The 13,926-nt window shown below is 51.1% G+C and overlaps 1 protein-coding gene and 1 long non-coding RNA gene across 2 annotated transcripts in view; both read left to right on the forward strand.

Annotated features, from left to right (window-relative positions):
• The first annotated feature begins 68 nt into the window (after positions 1-68).
• Positions 69-13,926, forward strand: part of LOC148774566 (uncharacterized) — a 35,619-nt gene continuing 21,761 nt past the window's right edge. The window contains exon 1 of the long non-coding RNA XR_016035656.1: positions 69-379. This is a non-coding gene — a long non-coding RNA (uncharacterized LOC148774566). The remainder of the gene's footprint in view (positions 380-13,926) is intronic.
• Positions 374-2,194, forward strand: LOC129550272 (myeloid-associated differentiation marker-like). The gene has a single exon (XM_055417791.2). It carries the CDS (start codon positions 614-616, stop codon positions 1,589-1,591), a length of 978 nt encoding a protein of 325 aa, XP_055273766.2. The 5' UTR covers positions 374-613; the 3' UTR covers positions 1,592-2,194.

A 13,926-nucleotide genomic window follows, 5' to 3' on the forward strand; every position in this document is an offset into this window, starting at 1 on the left:
ACCTCAACTTTCCCAGCTGCATTGCCCCTTTCGCCCCAGGAAGAGGGAGAGGGGCGGGGACCCCGGGGACCTGTCTGCTGACCGGATGTATAACATTGTCACCCAGCTCAGGCTCGACTGCTCATCCCTGAAGAAGCCAGTACTAAAAGATAAGTCTTGGACAGAAGAAAAATAGCTTTATCTTAAGCAAGCCGGCGAGCAGGGAAGAAGGTGGATCACTGCGCAAAAGAACCACCTCCCAACACGGCGAGGCTCAGCGGGAATTTATACAAGGAAGGAAGCTGAAAGGGCCGCAGGCTGTGTGCCAGGGCTGCGCTGTGCTTCTATTTGGGGAGACTCTACATTATTAACCCCTGGGCCGCCTTGCTGGATTGAGAAGGTGAGTGTGGTCCTTACTTTGTTCAGATCAGCACATCAGTTCTAGGGGTCAGTGGTCATATATTTTCTAGAGAAAAAAGAACGGAGACAGAAACAGAGCTTAACCAGCAAAGCAAAGCTGAACTCAGAACGTCAAATCTGGAGCTGTGTTTTAACTGTTTACAAGCCTTTGGTTGAGAAACAAGCAAGGGTTACAACAGCGGTGACGTTGGCCCACCTGACCGTGACCATCGCCATGAGCTGGTCCTCAGGCCTGGCCTCCACGCCCGTCGTGGGTTTTTCCCTCCGCGTGGGGCAGCTGCTCTCCACCTGCGTGTCCTTCTCGCTGGGGGCCAGCCTGGGCATTTGGGAGGAGGGCATGGGTAACTGGTGCATGTTCATCTGGTGTCTCTGCTTTGCCATGAGCCTCATCATCTCCATAGTGGAGTTATGCGGGCAGCAGTCTCGCCTCCCTTGCTCCTGGGATGGGTTTCTTCATGCTTACTCCTTCTACTTCGCCATCATCTGCATCGTGACTTCCCTCATCTTCGGCACCTCCTACATCCAGTTCTTTTCTCCTGGCCCCGCCCGGAACCATGCCATCACCGCCACCGCCTTCTCCTGCCTGGCTGCTCTGCTTTATGCCATCGAAGTGGCCTGGGTCTGTGTCCGACCTGGTGACATGGTTTGCTTTGTGCCCACCTTCCCTGGTGTGCTCAGGAGGCTGGAGAACTATCTGGCCTGTGTCATCTTCGCCTTCATCAGCAACGCTGACCTGTACCAGCACCAGCCAGCCCTGGGGTGGTGTGTGGCCGTGTACTCCATCTGCTTCGTCTTGGGGGCCGTGAACTACTTTGTGAATGGGTGTGACTGTGACAACGACAAAAAGCTGCCCCTCCGCGTCCCCTGGTTGCTGTGGGTGCAGACTGTGCTCTCCGTCCTCCTCTACGCCACAGCAGTGATCCTCTGGCCCCTCTACCAGTTCCACGAGAAGTTGGGGGGACAGCCCCAGCGGTCCAGTGATATGAGCTGCAGTGATCAACTTACTACCCTTGTCTGCATCTGGGACCAGCGACTGGTTGTGGCCATCCTGACAGGCATCAACCTGCTGGTTTATGTGGCTGACATGGTGTACTTGGTCCGAGAGGCTTTTGTATGGACTGAGGCTCAACCCAGGGACTCTGGATTCTTCTTTTCACGTGCAGTTTCTTCACCAACTTCTGATGTCCCCTGATGCCCTCTTTTAGACTCAGATACCTGGTGTTGGTGGGGGAGGGGAGTTGAGGGGAAAGTGGATGGAGCCACAGTTAGAAGGGCAATTTCTCAGAATATGGCCTTTTTGAGCATTTTGATTTTGAAACATGTAAGCAAATTGCTTTTTTAAGAAAACAAAATTAAAGTTTGAAAAATATACCAAGTGGAAAAGAAGGGTCAGGGGAGGGATCGTTGGCCAGATGGTCTCCATATTCCCTGCAGCCTTGATGGACACCCTGGGGAAGAGCTGAGAGATGCTCCCACAAGCTGTCCCAGGGATCTGGATACAAGACAGGCTGGGATCTTGGACCCTTTGCTGCAACCCTTGCTTGCACCTGGACACACTTCTCCTGGAGCAACAAAATACAAAGAAACTATGTGGCTCTAAAAAGAAGTGCAAGCATGCACAATTGGGGCAAATTATGGACACCAAAAATACAAAGAGACCAAAAACCCCAACTGCCGCTTTAGAATAGCCTGGGGCAAAGGAGGGGCCACTGTGCATGCCCCCTGCACATAACATCACCTAATGGGTGGGCAAACCACTTAAGCCACCCCTCTGACCCAACCCCTGTACACACCCCCTACCCTCACCCCTTGTTAAGGAACAAGCTTGATGCCCTCAGGGAACAAACAAGGAAACATTGTTCTCACTCCCTCACTCTGCTGCAGCAGAGGCCCAACAAAGCCTTGCCTGAATTTCTTGTCTCAGTTCAGTTCAGTTCAGTCGCTCAGTTGTGTCCGACTCTTTGCGACCCCATGAATCACAGCACGCCAGGCCTCCCTGTCCATCACCAACTCCCGGAGTTCACTCAAACTCAAGTCCATCGAGTCGGTGATGCCATTCAGCCATCTCATTCTCTGTCATCCCCTTCTCCTCCTGTCCCCAATCCCTCCCAGCATCAGAGTCTTTTCCAGTGAGTCAACTCGTCGCATGAGGTGGCCAAAGTACTGGAGTTTCAGCTTCAGCATCAGTCCTTCCAATGAACACCCAGGACTGGTCTCCTTTAGGATGGACTGGTTGGATCTTCTTGCAGTCCAAAGGACTCTCAAGAGTCTTCTCCAGCACCACAGTTCAAAAGCATCAATTCTTCGGCGCTCAGCTTTCCTCACAGTCCAACTCTCACATCCATACATGACCACGGGAAAAACCATAGCCTTGACTAGATGGACCTTTGTTGGCAAAGTAATGGCTCTGGTTTTTAATATTTCTTATTTAGCACCAAATCAATTTCTATTGATTAAGGAGGCCAAGAACCCTGGTCTATAACATGGGGAGAAGGAGCTGTGGCCCCCAAGCCCACTTGTTGAGTGGCCAGGGCCAACTCCAGCCCTTTAGTACACACAGTTGATGGAGAAGACCCCGGGTGCCCAGGCATCAGGCCCTTCCCTTCCTCCCTTCCTGGCCTAGCCTCCCTTCCTCTCAAAGCAGTGGCCAAAGGCTCCCTCCTCAGCCAGCTAGCCAGAGCCTCCTGACTGACACCAGGCTCAGACTGTGGCCGGAGCCTGGTGTAGAACAGAGCCCAGATCCATTCTCTGACCCTGGAGCAGCTTCTTGGAAGGATCACAGAGTCAGCCTTCCTCTATCCACCTTTGAGTGGAGAAAAGAGGGTCTCTTCTCTCCTGTGGCCTCAGGCACCTGACTATCTGTCTTGGGGGCCAGTGCAGGTGGTCCATCCATGTGGCCCTTGTCTGTATGGCTGACTCCTGTCCCAAGGTCCCTGTAGGGAGGCTGGTGGGCTGAGGGAAGGGCAAGGAGGCTCCAACTGGGCCCTGCCTAGCACCTTGACCCTCTCAGGATATTTCTGGCAAGCTTGCCATCAGCAGAAGCGGGTGCTGTTGTAGGACCTCTGGATGGGGCTTCCTCTACTGAGAGTTGGCTGTGCAGCAGGCAGGGAGACCACGCTTTGAGAAGCACAGCCCGAGGGCCAGACGACTGTGCTGTGCAGCCAAGGATGAACCATTGGCCTAAGGGCTGAGCACCTCCAGAGAACTCCGGTCACTGTTCCAGCCTCACCCCTACCATCTCCCTTGGCTACCTGTTCATGCAGAGAGAGGGCACAGCCCTGCAGGATATGTCCTAACAGCCCACCGCATGCATGAAGGGCTCCAGGTGAGGTTAAGAACTCAGGGAATTCAAATCCAAGTTCACATGACATCATACTACTGTGCTTTTCACTCAACTTTACAGTGGCCATACCTGCCATTTGTACCACTGACCTTTGGGAACCTGGTCTGGGAGAGCAGGGAGCTGTAGCCTGACCTCTCAGGATTCTCTCCTGCCTAGGCTCTAGGGTTTAGGGTCATGACCTCTACTGTTAAACTATTTTCATGACCCGCAGAAGCTGCTGGGTATGGCTGCCTATCTGGTTATGACCGGCCACCAGGGGGAGCGCTTGGACTATCTCTCCTCCAGGCTGACTTGCAGGCAGAACCAACCTGTTGGATGCTCTGGCAGGAAATGTGAGGGGCTGGGTCTTTAACATGGTTAGGGGGCGGCTCCAGTGACCTCTCCAGTATTCTTGGGCTTCCCTAGTGGCTCAGACAGTAAAGAATCTGCCTGCAATGAGGGAGAACTGGATTCAATCCCTGCGTCAAGAAGATCCCCTGGAGGAGGGCATGGCAACCCACTCTAGTATTCTTGCCTGGAGAATTCCATGGACAGAAGAGCTTGGTGGGCTACAGTCCATGGGATCACAAAGAGATGGACATGACTGAAGCAACCTGAGTCACTTTCCAGGGACCCTGTAGATGCCCTCACTCAGCCACTGAGCTGAGACTGGGAGTGGGCTGGGGCAGCGGTGCAGCCTGGCCTGGAAGGTGACCCCCAGGCTCCCTGACTCCTGGCCCAAGTTCCTTCCAGAGGGTCAGGCTTCCTGTAAAGAAGAGGAGCCAGGATTCCCAGAGGAAAAGCTTTCCTAAAGGAAATCTCTAACCTGACGTCCTGCTCCTGGCTCTGGGGTTTGGATGTCCCAGGGCAGGGAAAATCTGAGGAGGCCCCCCCACCTCCTAGGTGGCCCTGAGGTGAGGATCAAGACCCCAGAGGACAGCGTGTGCTGTGGCCCCGCCCCCAGCCCGGGCCCCTGCTTCCTGCACAGCCAGCTTTCAGTGGAGGAAGCCCCGTCACAGGGAAGGAGAGGCTGATGCTTTAGGGATACCCCAGTTTCAGTCAGCCCTCCTGACTCTGTGTCTCCCTCTGTGGGATCAGGCTCTCCTCCATCAAAGGGCTGAGAATGGGACTGAGATCCCAGAGACAGGGCGCCCAGCACTGGGCTGGGGGAGGTGGGGACCCACAAACAGCACCGTTACCACTGGTCCTAACAAAGGAAGAGCGGCCCCTGCGGCTCGGCGGCTCCTCCCCCTTTCTCCCCCTCTTCCTGCTCCTCCCCATCATCTGAGGGTCTCAGGTCCTCAGGACTTAGAGCTAGATCACATCTTCTCTGTGTGCCGTGTCTTCCTCATCCAATCTGATGGCTTTAAGACTCCACTCAATAGACAGATATCCCTGTGCACCGAGTGTGTGCCAGGCACTGTTCTAGGTCTGGACAGAGTGCAGAGAACCGAGAACTCTGTCCTCATGGAGCTGACACTCTAGTACAGAAGATGGACCATGTGTAACCAATATACAGTATTAGGTCAGTGGATGATAAAAGCCGTGATAAAGGAAAAACTGGTGAAGAGTTATTGGAGTGTGTGGGTATGAGTGGCCAGGCTGCTCTCTTAGGTGGGTGGGCAGGGTCAGCATTTAAGAAGATACGGAATGAAATGAGCAGGCCGTGTGATGACAACTCCCCAGTTCCTGCCTCTGGAGTTGATCTCTGTCAGGATCCAGTATCATATCCAACTGTCTCCTGAACTGTCCCTCTGGATGTCTCAGGATACCTCACACTCAACACATCCAATCCCATCTCCTGAACTTCCCCCCCACCCCAACCTTCAACACACACTGATTCTTCCTCATCTTCCCCATCTCCGTCAACGGCACTGCCTTCCTGGATACTCTTCACAAAATACTTTGAATCCACCCACTCTTCATCTCTAGAGCCACCTGATCCAGATCTATCCATCCTCTCACCCACTCTAGCTGCTTTCTCTATTTCCATCAGTTCAGTTCAGTTAAGTTGCTCAGTTGTGTCCGACTCTTTGCGACCCCATGAATCACAGCACGCCAGGCCTCCCTGTCCATCACCAACTCCCTGAGTTCACTCAAACTCATGTCCATAGAGTCGGTGATGCCATCCAGCCATCTCATTCTCTGTCGTCCCCTTTTCCTCCTGCCCCCAATCCTTCCCAGCATCAGTCTTTTCCAGCGAGTCAACTCGTCGCATGAGGTGGCCAAAGTATTGGGGTTTCAGCTTCAGCATCAGTCCTTCCAATGAACACCCAGGATTGATCTCCCTTAGAATGGACTGGTTGGATCTCCTTGCAGTACAAGGGACTCTCAAGAGTCTTCTCCACACCACAGTTCAAAAGCATCAATTCTTCGGCGATCAGCTTTCTTCACAGTCCAACTCTCACATCCATACATGACCACGGGAAAAACCATAGCCTTGACTAGACGGACCTTAGTTGGCAAAGTAATATCTCTGCTTTTTAATATACTATCTAGGTTGGTCATAACTTTCCTTCCAAGGAGTAAGCGTCTTTTAATTTCATGGCTGAAGTCAGCATCTGCAGTGATTTTGGAGCCCAAAAAAATAAAGTCTGACACTGTTTCCACTGTTTCCCCATCTATTTCCCATGAAGCGATGGGACCAGATGCCATGATCTTTGTTTTCTGAATGTTGAGCTTCAAGCCAACCTTTTCACTCTCCTCTTTCACTTTCATCAAGAGGCTTTTGAGTTCCTCTTCACTTTCTGCCATAAGGGTAGTGTCATCTGTATATCTGAGGTTATTGATATTTCTCCCGGCAATCTTGATTCCAGCTTGTGCTTCTTCCAGCCCAGCATTCCTCATGATGTACTCTGCATAAAAGTTAAATAAGCAAGGTGACAATATACAGCCTTGACGTACTCCTTTTCCTATTTGGAACCAGTCTGTTGTTCCATGGCCAGTTCTGACTGTTGCTTCCTGACCTGCATACAGGTTTCTCAAGAGGCAGGTCAGGTGGTCTGGTATTCCCATCTCTTTCAGAATGCTCCACAGTTTATTGTGATCGACACAGTCAAAGGCTTTGGCATAGTCAATGAAGCAGAAATAGATGTTTTTCTGGAACTCTCTTGCTTTCTCCATGATCCAGCGGATGTTGGCAATTTGATCTCTGGTGCCTCTGCCTTTTCTAAAACCTGCTTGAACATCTGGGAGTTCATGGTTCACATATTGCTGAAGGCTCCTTTCCCTCAAAGACGGGTTTGGAATAAAGTCAAAGTGAGATATTTTGAAGGCTTCTCTTTGTTACCTTAGGATGGAACACAGACTCTAAAAAATCGCTTCCAAAGCCCTGCAACTTCAGACTCCTTTCTTCTTTTCCTGCCTTTTTGCCTCCCTCCCTCCAGGCACTGAGATCATCTTCCAGTTCCTCTTTGTCATCTCAGGCCCTTTCCCCGACATGTCTACACATCCCCTAATCCTCAACTGAGACTAGAGCTCAGCCTGGCACAAGGTAATCCTGTGCCCCGTCAAGGCCACTCCAAAGATCAGTTTGCTCATCCAGAAAATGGAGATAATGGCCTTCAGCAGCAACAGTCTGACAAGGTGACTTATTATCTCTATTTCATTTTAATTTCAGGGATATTATTATTGTCATCCCCATTTAACAGATGATGAAACAGGCTCAGAGAGTACATTAGATCATTTTACTCAAGGTCATATGCTTACTCCCTGACAGAGCCTGGATTTGAATAAACGTCTGTCTCCCTACAAAACTCAGCAGATAAAAGAACCTCAGGAAATGCTGAGATTTACTGAACCCTGACCCTCTTCTCTTGGGTCCAAGAATCATCTCCTGCCTCCTCTGTGTCTTGATCTGGCTGCAGTACCCTCTTCTTGTCCAGACTTCCTGTTGATAAGCCAGCCAAAAAATGCCAGAGAGTGTGGAGACTTAGAGAGATGCTGACTGGACCCTCACTGGATTCTCCTCAGCTCACTGGCCTCCCTACAGGCACCTTTAGACAGGAGCCAGACACACAGACAAGGGCCACATGGATTGGCCGTCTGCACTGGCCCCCAAGGCAGATAGCCAGGTCCCTGAGAGCTCAGGAGGGAATGGCCCACTTCTCTCTACTCATAGGAGGATTGAGGAAGGTCAGCTCTTCCAAGAAGCTGGTCCAGAGTCAGGGAAAGGAAACATCTCTGCCCCAGGCTCTGTTCTGGATGCGGCTCAGGACACAGTCTGGCGGGGGTGGGGCGTGCAGCTGGAGTCACCCTGCCTGGAGGAGGCTCTGGCCGGCCGAGCAGGGAGCCCCTGGCCGCTGCTCCGGGAGACAGGCAGCAAGGGAAGGGCCTGAGGCTTGGACACCGTGGGTCTTCTCCATCAACTGTGTGTACTAAAGGGCTGGGGGAGTCCTGGTCACAGTAGGTGGACTTGGGAACCACATCTGCCCCTCCCCAGATTCCTGGATCCAAGGTGCCTCCCTTCCCTCTGCCTTTGGAGAGAAGCCTGTGAGGGCATCTCTCAGCTCCTCCCCCAGGCTTTCTCCTTGGGAATCAGACCCACATGAGACCGTGGAACCATGGTGGACTCTGGGTCTGCCTCTCTCTTCACTCTGGGCTTCTGTTTTATCTTCCCCTGCTTATGGTCGACCCCTTGTACACCCTGCAGAAAGGACTTTGTATTCCCTAAAGGAACAAAGCTCCCCAAACAGGGCAAGACCACTTGGGCTGCTGATTTGGACTCTAAAGAAGTGAATAGTCAAGAATGTGCAGGAACAAGGGAGTCTGGGAGACCTCAGGCTGTGGGGGCACCTGGAAGCAGTTTGTGTTTTTGACAAGAATCACTGGAGAGTTGGGCCATTGGCAAGTGACTGAGGAAACTCAGGTTATGAAAGAGAAACATGGTCCCCACCAAGCGGAGGTCGTGGGGAAGGAGGGTCTGTGTAATCAGGAGGGATGTGACCAATAAACAGGACCCAGTGGCCAAGAGGAAGCAAGCAGAGAGGGTGGACGGAGGGGAGGAGCCGGCTTCCATCTCCATGTCTGAGTATCCAGGACTGGCAAGTCCAGGGGCCCTGGGAAGAGGGGGGCTGGGAGGGACCAGGGTCTCTGGCACCCTCCCCCCTCTAGCAGATGAGGAAACGGACTCAGCAGCAGTGAGTGCCCTCCTCAGAGGGTCGGGCAGGTCTGTGCAGGACGAGGGGGGACGGGGCAGAATCCCAGCCTGGAGGATGCTGCTGCCACACTTGTCCCAAGCAGTGTGGGGCCGTGGACGGACAGCCGGCCTGGGGACAGGACACCTGGTCCTGACTCTGACTCTGCCACACACAGGGTGACTCTGGACAAGTCCTGCCCTCCCTGGGGTCCAGCTGCTCCTCCTCTATGACGAGAGGGTTGGACTAAGCAGAGGACCTTTACACTCTCTTTTGAGCTCCACAGTGAGGGGACTGGACCTTGTCTTGGATTTGTGACAAATGACCCTTAACCTCCCAACAGGAGGGATGGGGTAGCCACTCTCACGAACCAGGAGGTTTGGACAGTGAGCCCCTCAGGTGAGCCAACCCTGGGCAATTTTTGTACTAATGCACAGAAGAAAGCTGATCGCTGAAGAATTGATGCTTTTGAACTGTGGTGCTGGAGAAGACTCTTGAGTGTTCCTTGGACAGCAAAGAGATCCAACCAGTCCATTCTAAAGGCGATCAATCCTGGGTGTTCATTGGAAGGACTGATGCTGAAGCTGAAACTCCAGTACTTTGGCCACCTCATGCGACGAGTTGACTCACTGGAAAAGAGTCTGATGCTGGGAAAGGTTGGGGGCGGGAGGAGAAGGGGACGACAGAGAATGAGATGGCTGGATGGCATCACCGACTCAATGAACATGAGTTTGAGTGAACTCCGGGAGTTGGTGATGGACAGGGAGGCCTGGCGTGCTGTGATTCATGGGGTCGCAAAGAGTCGGACACGACTGAGCGACTGAACTGAACTGAACTGAACTGAAAGCACAGAAGTATCACCATCTTCCTGGGAAGTGTGCTCCCAGGGCTGTGTTCTATGTTATTCAGGAAAATAGTAGAATATGAGATTTTTCCACCCAGACTTGTGGAGGTCAATGCATATTTGCTTTTGTCAATGAACAAATTAATCAATAGTCAAGTTAGAAAGAAAAGGAAAATGTTATTCAAAGTAACCTGAGGAGTAAAGCTGCTGAAACAGTCTCTCAGGAAGCTCTGAGAACTGTTGAGAAGAGTATGTGGGGAGCATAGGCGTATGACTTAGAGGAAGAGAGACGTGCAACCAAGCACACACCTTGTTACAGGTTACTGCTCTTCTGGGACAACAGGCATCTTGGTTAATGGTTTTAGTGCTTTTCTAAATATGGGATAAGATGGTTGGATGGCATCACCAACCCAATGGACAAGAGTTTGAGTAAACTCCGGGAGTTGGTGATGGACAGGGAGGCCTGCCATGCTGCAGTTCATGGGGTCGCAAAGAGTTGGACACGACTGAGGGACTGAACTGAACTGAACTGTACTGAACTTAATACAGGAAGATGCAAAAATGTATTATTGAAAATTCCTCTTGAAATATCTATCTGAGGGCTGGTTTGCCCAGTTTTCCCAGAGCACAAAATGCTTCATCCTAATTTTGGCTTTGAATACTTTTCAGGGTGGATTGTATGTCAGTGACCATTGTGGCTAATGGCTTCATGCTTGTAGAACTGGATGGTGGGCAGCATTCTTTATTACAGTCCCCTCCATTTCTGTCTTAATTTCAACCAAAGTTTGGGAGACATTTTGGACCAGTCTGTCTCAGGGTGCTAAGAATGCTCATTCCCAGGTCATCAAAGGATTTCTTTGATAAACCACTCAAGTGCTATTGCTCATCTCGTCCTCTTAATAGTGAACAAAAACATCTGGACCACCTATCTTTCTAGTCTATCAGGTTCCAGAAAAATGGTTTCCGCTTTCTGCTTCTTCCCATATCTATTGTCACACTATCACAGTCAAGGATCTCATAGAACTATACATCAGGTCAATTGTTTCAAGTAGTCTGCTGCTGCTGCTGCTGCTAAGTCACTTCAGTCGTGTCCGACTCTGTGCGACCCCACTGATGGCAGCCCACCAGGCTCCCCCGTCCCTGGGATTCTCCAGGCAAGAACACTGGAGTGGGTTGCCGTTTCCTTCTCCAATGTGTGAAAGTGAAAAGTGAAAGTGAAGTCGCTCAGTCATGTCCGACCCTTAGCGACCTCACGGACTGCAGCCTAGCAGGCTCCTCCATCCATGGGATTTTCTAGGCAAGAGTACTGGAGTGGCTTGCCATTGCCTTCAAGTAGTCTAGGCACCATTATTTTTTAATCACAAGGTCAATAACACATTTGTTAATGCAAGAAACAAAAATCTTGTAAAATAGGCAGAAAATAGCTAGGGACATTAATCATATAATAAGTAAGCAGTGTTATCTTCTAGTTACATGTCTGGGACCAGAGGAATAAAGTTATCTTTACGGCTGAGCAGGTGTTTCTGCCGTTGGGGTGGGCTGGTTAATACAGATGCACAATGCACATTAGAGGGGAGTGCAGTGCAAAGTGCAAGTCACTCAGTCCTGTCTGACTCTTTGCGACCCCATGGACTATACAGTCCATGGAATTCTCCTGGCCAGAATACTGGAGTGGGTAGCCGTTCCATTCTCCAGGGGATCTTCCCAACCCAGGGATCAAACCCAGGTCTCCTGCATTGTAGGCGGATTCTTTACCAGATGAGCTACAAGGGAAGTCCCTAGAAAGAAAGTTTTCCCTGACTGGGAATTGAACCCTGATTGTGGTGGTGAAAGCACTGAATCCTAGCCACTAGACCACCAGGGAGGGAGGAACCCAAATGGGCAGAGAAATATTTTTATATTTATATTTTTCTCATCCTAGCCTAAAAATATGAATTTTACTTCATTGTTTCTTAAGACTTTCCTGCCATGGGAACCTCCACCTGGGAGCCCTCCACCTCCACGCAACCTGCCACTGGATGAAGATCACGCGCTTCATCCCAGCACAGGACTGAGTGGCAGCAGTGGGGGTCCTTCCCTTACCCCTCCCCCACAGCTCTGCTTACCTGGCTTGCCTGGTGACACTAGGATGCTGGGCTCTGAGGCTCTGTGGCTGATAGCAAGAGAGGAAGAAGGCCTGTGATGCCGTCAAAACCACCAGTTACTGTAAAGGGCTGCTGGTCTCAATGCAGGCGGACACAGGTACACAAACACATACACACAAACGCACATATTTAGCGTGCATACAGGCACACAGTTTAAAGAGAGGTATCCAGATGTTGTCATGGCCCCTTTAAGACTTAGGGGACAGGATGTTGAAACTGGGGTGGGGCCCAACCTCTTGTGGGCCCACCCCCTAGGCCACACCCCCAGACTCTGGTCCAGGTATGGGCAGAGTCCCAGAAACCTAGGTTTGGCTGAGGATAGAAATTGGCTAGGACACTTCTGAGCTCTAGGCAAATTTGGGAAAATTACAGTGTGTGGATTTTGGTTTTGCGAAGGTGAGGGGGTGAGGAGGGCAGAGGGGGTGTTTATTTTCTTTTATCTTTATGTGTATGCTCAGTCACTGCTGTGCCCAGCTCTTTGTGGCTCCATGGACTATAGCCCGCCAGGCTGCTCTGTCCATGGGATTTCCCAGGCAAGAATACTGGAGTGGGTTGCCATTTCCTCCTCCAGGGGATCTTCCCGACCCAGGGATCAGACCTGCATCTCTTGCATCTCCTGCATTGGCAGGCAATTTCTTTATCACTGCACCACCTGGGAACCACCTGGGAAGTTTTTAATATTGAAATTATAAGGGCTTTATGAACATAGGCGAAGGAACAAGGCTGTTCTCTATGATTGACACCAGAGACTGATGGGAACCAGAAGCTCCAAGGGATTTTTTGAAAATTATATATATTTGTAGAGATTATATTGTGTCTGAGTCCCAGAGAAACAGGAAGAAGCAGCAGAAAGTAATTGGGACAAGAAGCATGTATGTGTCCCCTCACGCTCAACTAACACATTTCCTTTGACTATGAAAGCAACCCCACCACCCCCATCCACCTGCCCAAGAAAATTAGAAAATTCCCCTTTAAGAATAGGTACCCCAGTAATTTTTGACCTCCCGACTAGAAAAAAGAAAAAACGAGAACACCCAGGCTAACATCCCTTTAACGCTGCAGTGGCCATACTCTTCTCCCTGCAGAGGCAGGACCTGCTGTTTTGATCACTGAGGCAGGAGGGCCACATCGCTGCCCCTCACCAACACTGCAGACAGGTGTCTTCAAGACCCTGGCTTCTTCAATAGCTCCTTTTTTAATTCCCCTGACAGTAGTTGGCATGGAAGTCATCTCAACGTCCTCTAAGATGCCATCTAGGCCAGGAATCCCCAATTCTCAGGCCACGGACAGGTAATGGTCTGTGACCTGTTAGGAACCTGGCCGCACAGCAGGAAGCAAACGACGGACATGACCTGAACCATCCCCCAGCCCTACCCCAGGGAGAAATGGAAAATTTTTCTTCCAAAAAATTGATCCCTGATGCCAAAAATGTTGGGCTCTGTTGTTCTTGGCAGTGTGTTTTAGTAAGCCCACAAAAATTCTGGAGACAATCTTAAGTGGGGCTGAGCACCAGGTGGGGTCCAGGAATTCAGGGTCTCTGCTTTAGACTACCACTCACTGGGAATTATTGACCTCCAGAGATTTATTTTTTAAATAGATGAGAGGCACACTGTACACTCTCCCCTACTGGGAAAAACTGGGCCCAATGACTAGCTACTTATCCTACCCCCACACACACATACCAACTAAGGCACTGCCAGGGTGACAGACACGCTTTGGCAACGAGGCCCCTCCAGAGGCCGAGGGTGTGAACAGCTGCACAGAGGGCTGTGTGCTGTGGAGGGAGCACCTTAGGAGGTGGGAGGGGGCGGTGGGCAGAGAAGGAAAGAGTCTCAGGTCCTGATCGATCAGAAGGAAAATGGGGAGAGGTGGTCAGGACACAGGAGATGGGAAAACCAAGGATGACCAGAAAAGAGGCAAAAAGCAGAAAATGTAGGAAAGATGAGAGCAGCAAGAGAAAGAGGCAAACAGGGTGCGGGCAACCACACTAAGCAGGAAGGACACAGAGCAGGAGGGAAGGAAACAGAAAAGATGAATGGGGAAGGATGTGAGGAGGGAGAGAGGGGAGCCAGGAAGAGGATG

The sequence above is a fragment of the Moschus berezovskii genome, chromosome 21 (genome assembly GCF_049115385.1).
Source record: "Moschus berezovskii isolate FMDL1 chromosome 21, NW_MosBer_1.0, whole genome shotgun sequence".
NCBI classification, from domain to species: Eukaryota; Metazoa; Chordata; class Mammalia; order Artiodactyla; family Moschidae; genus Moschus; species Moschus berezovskii.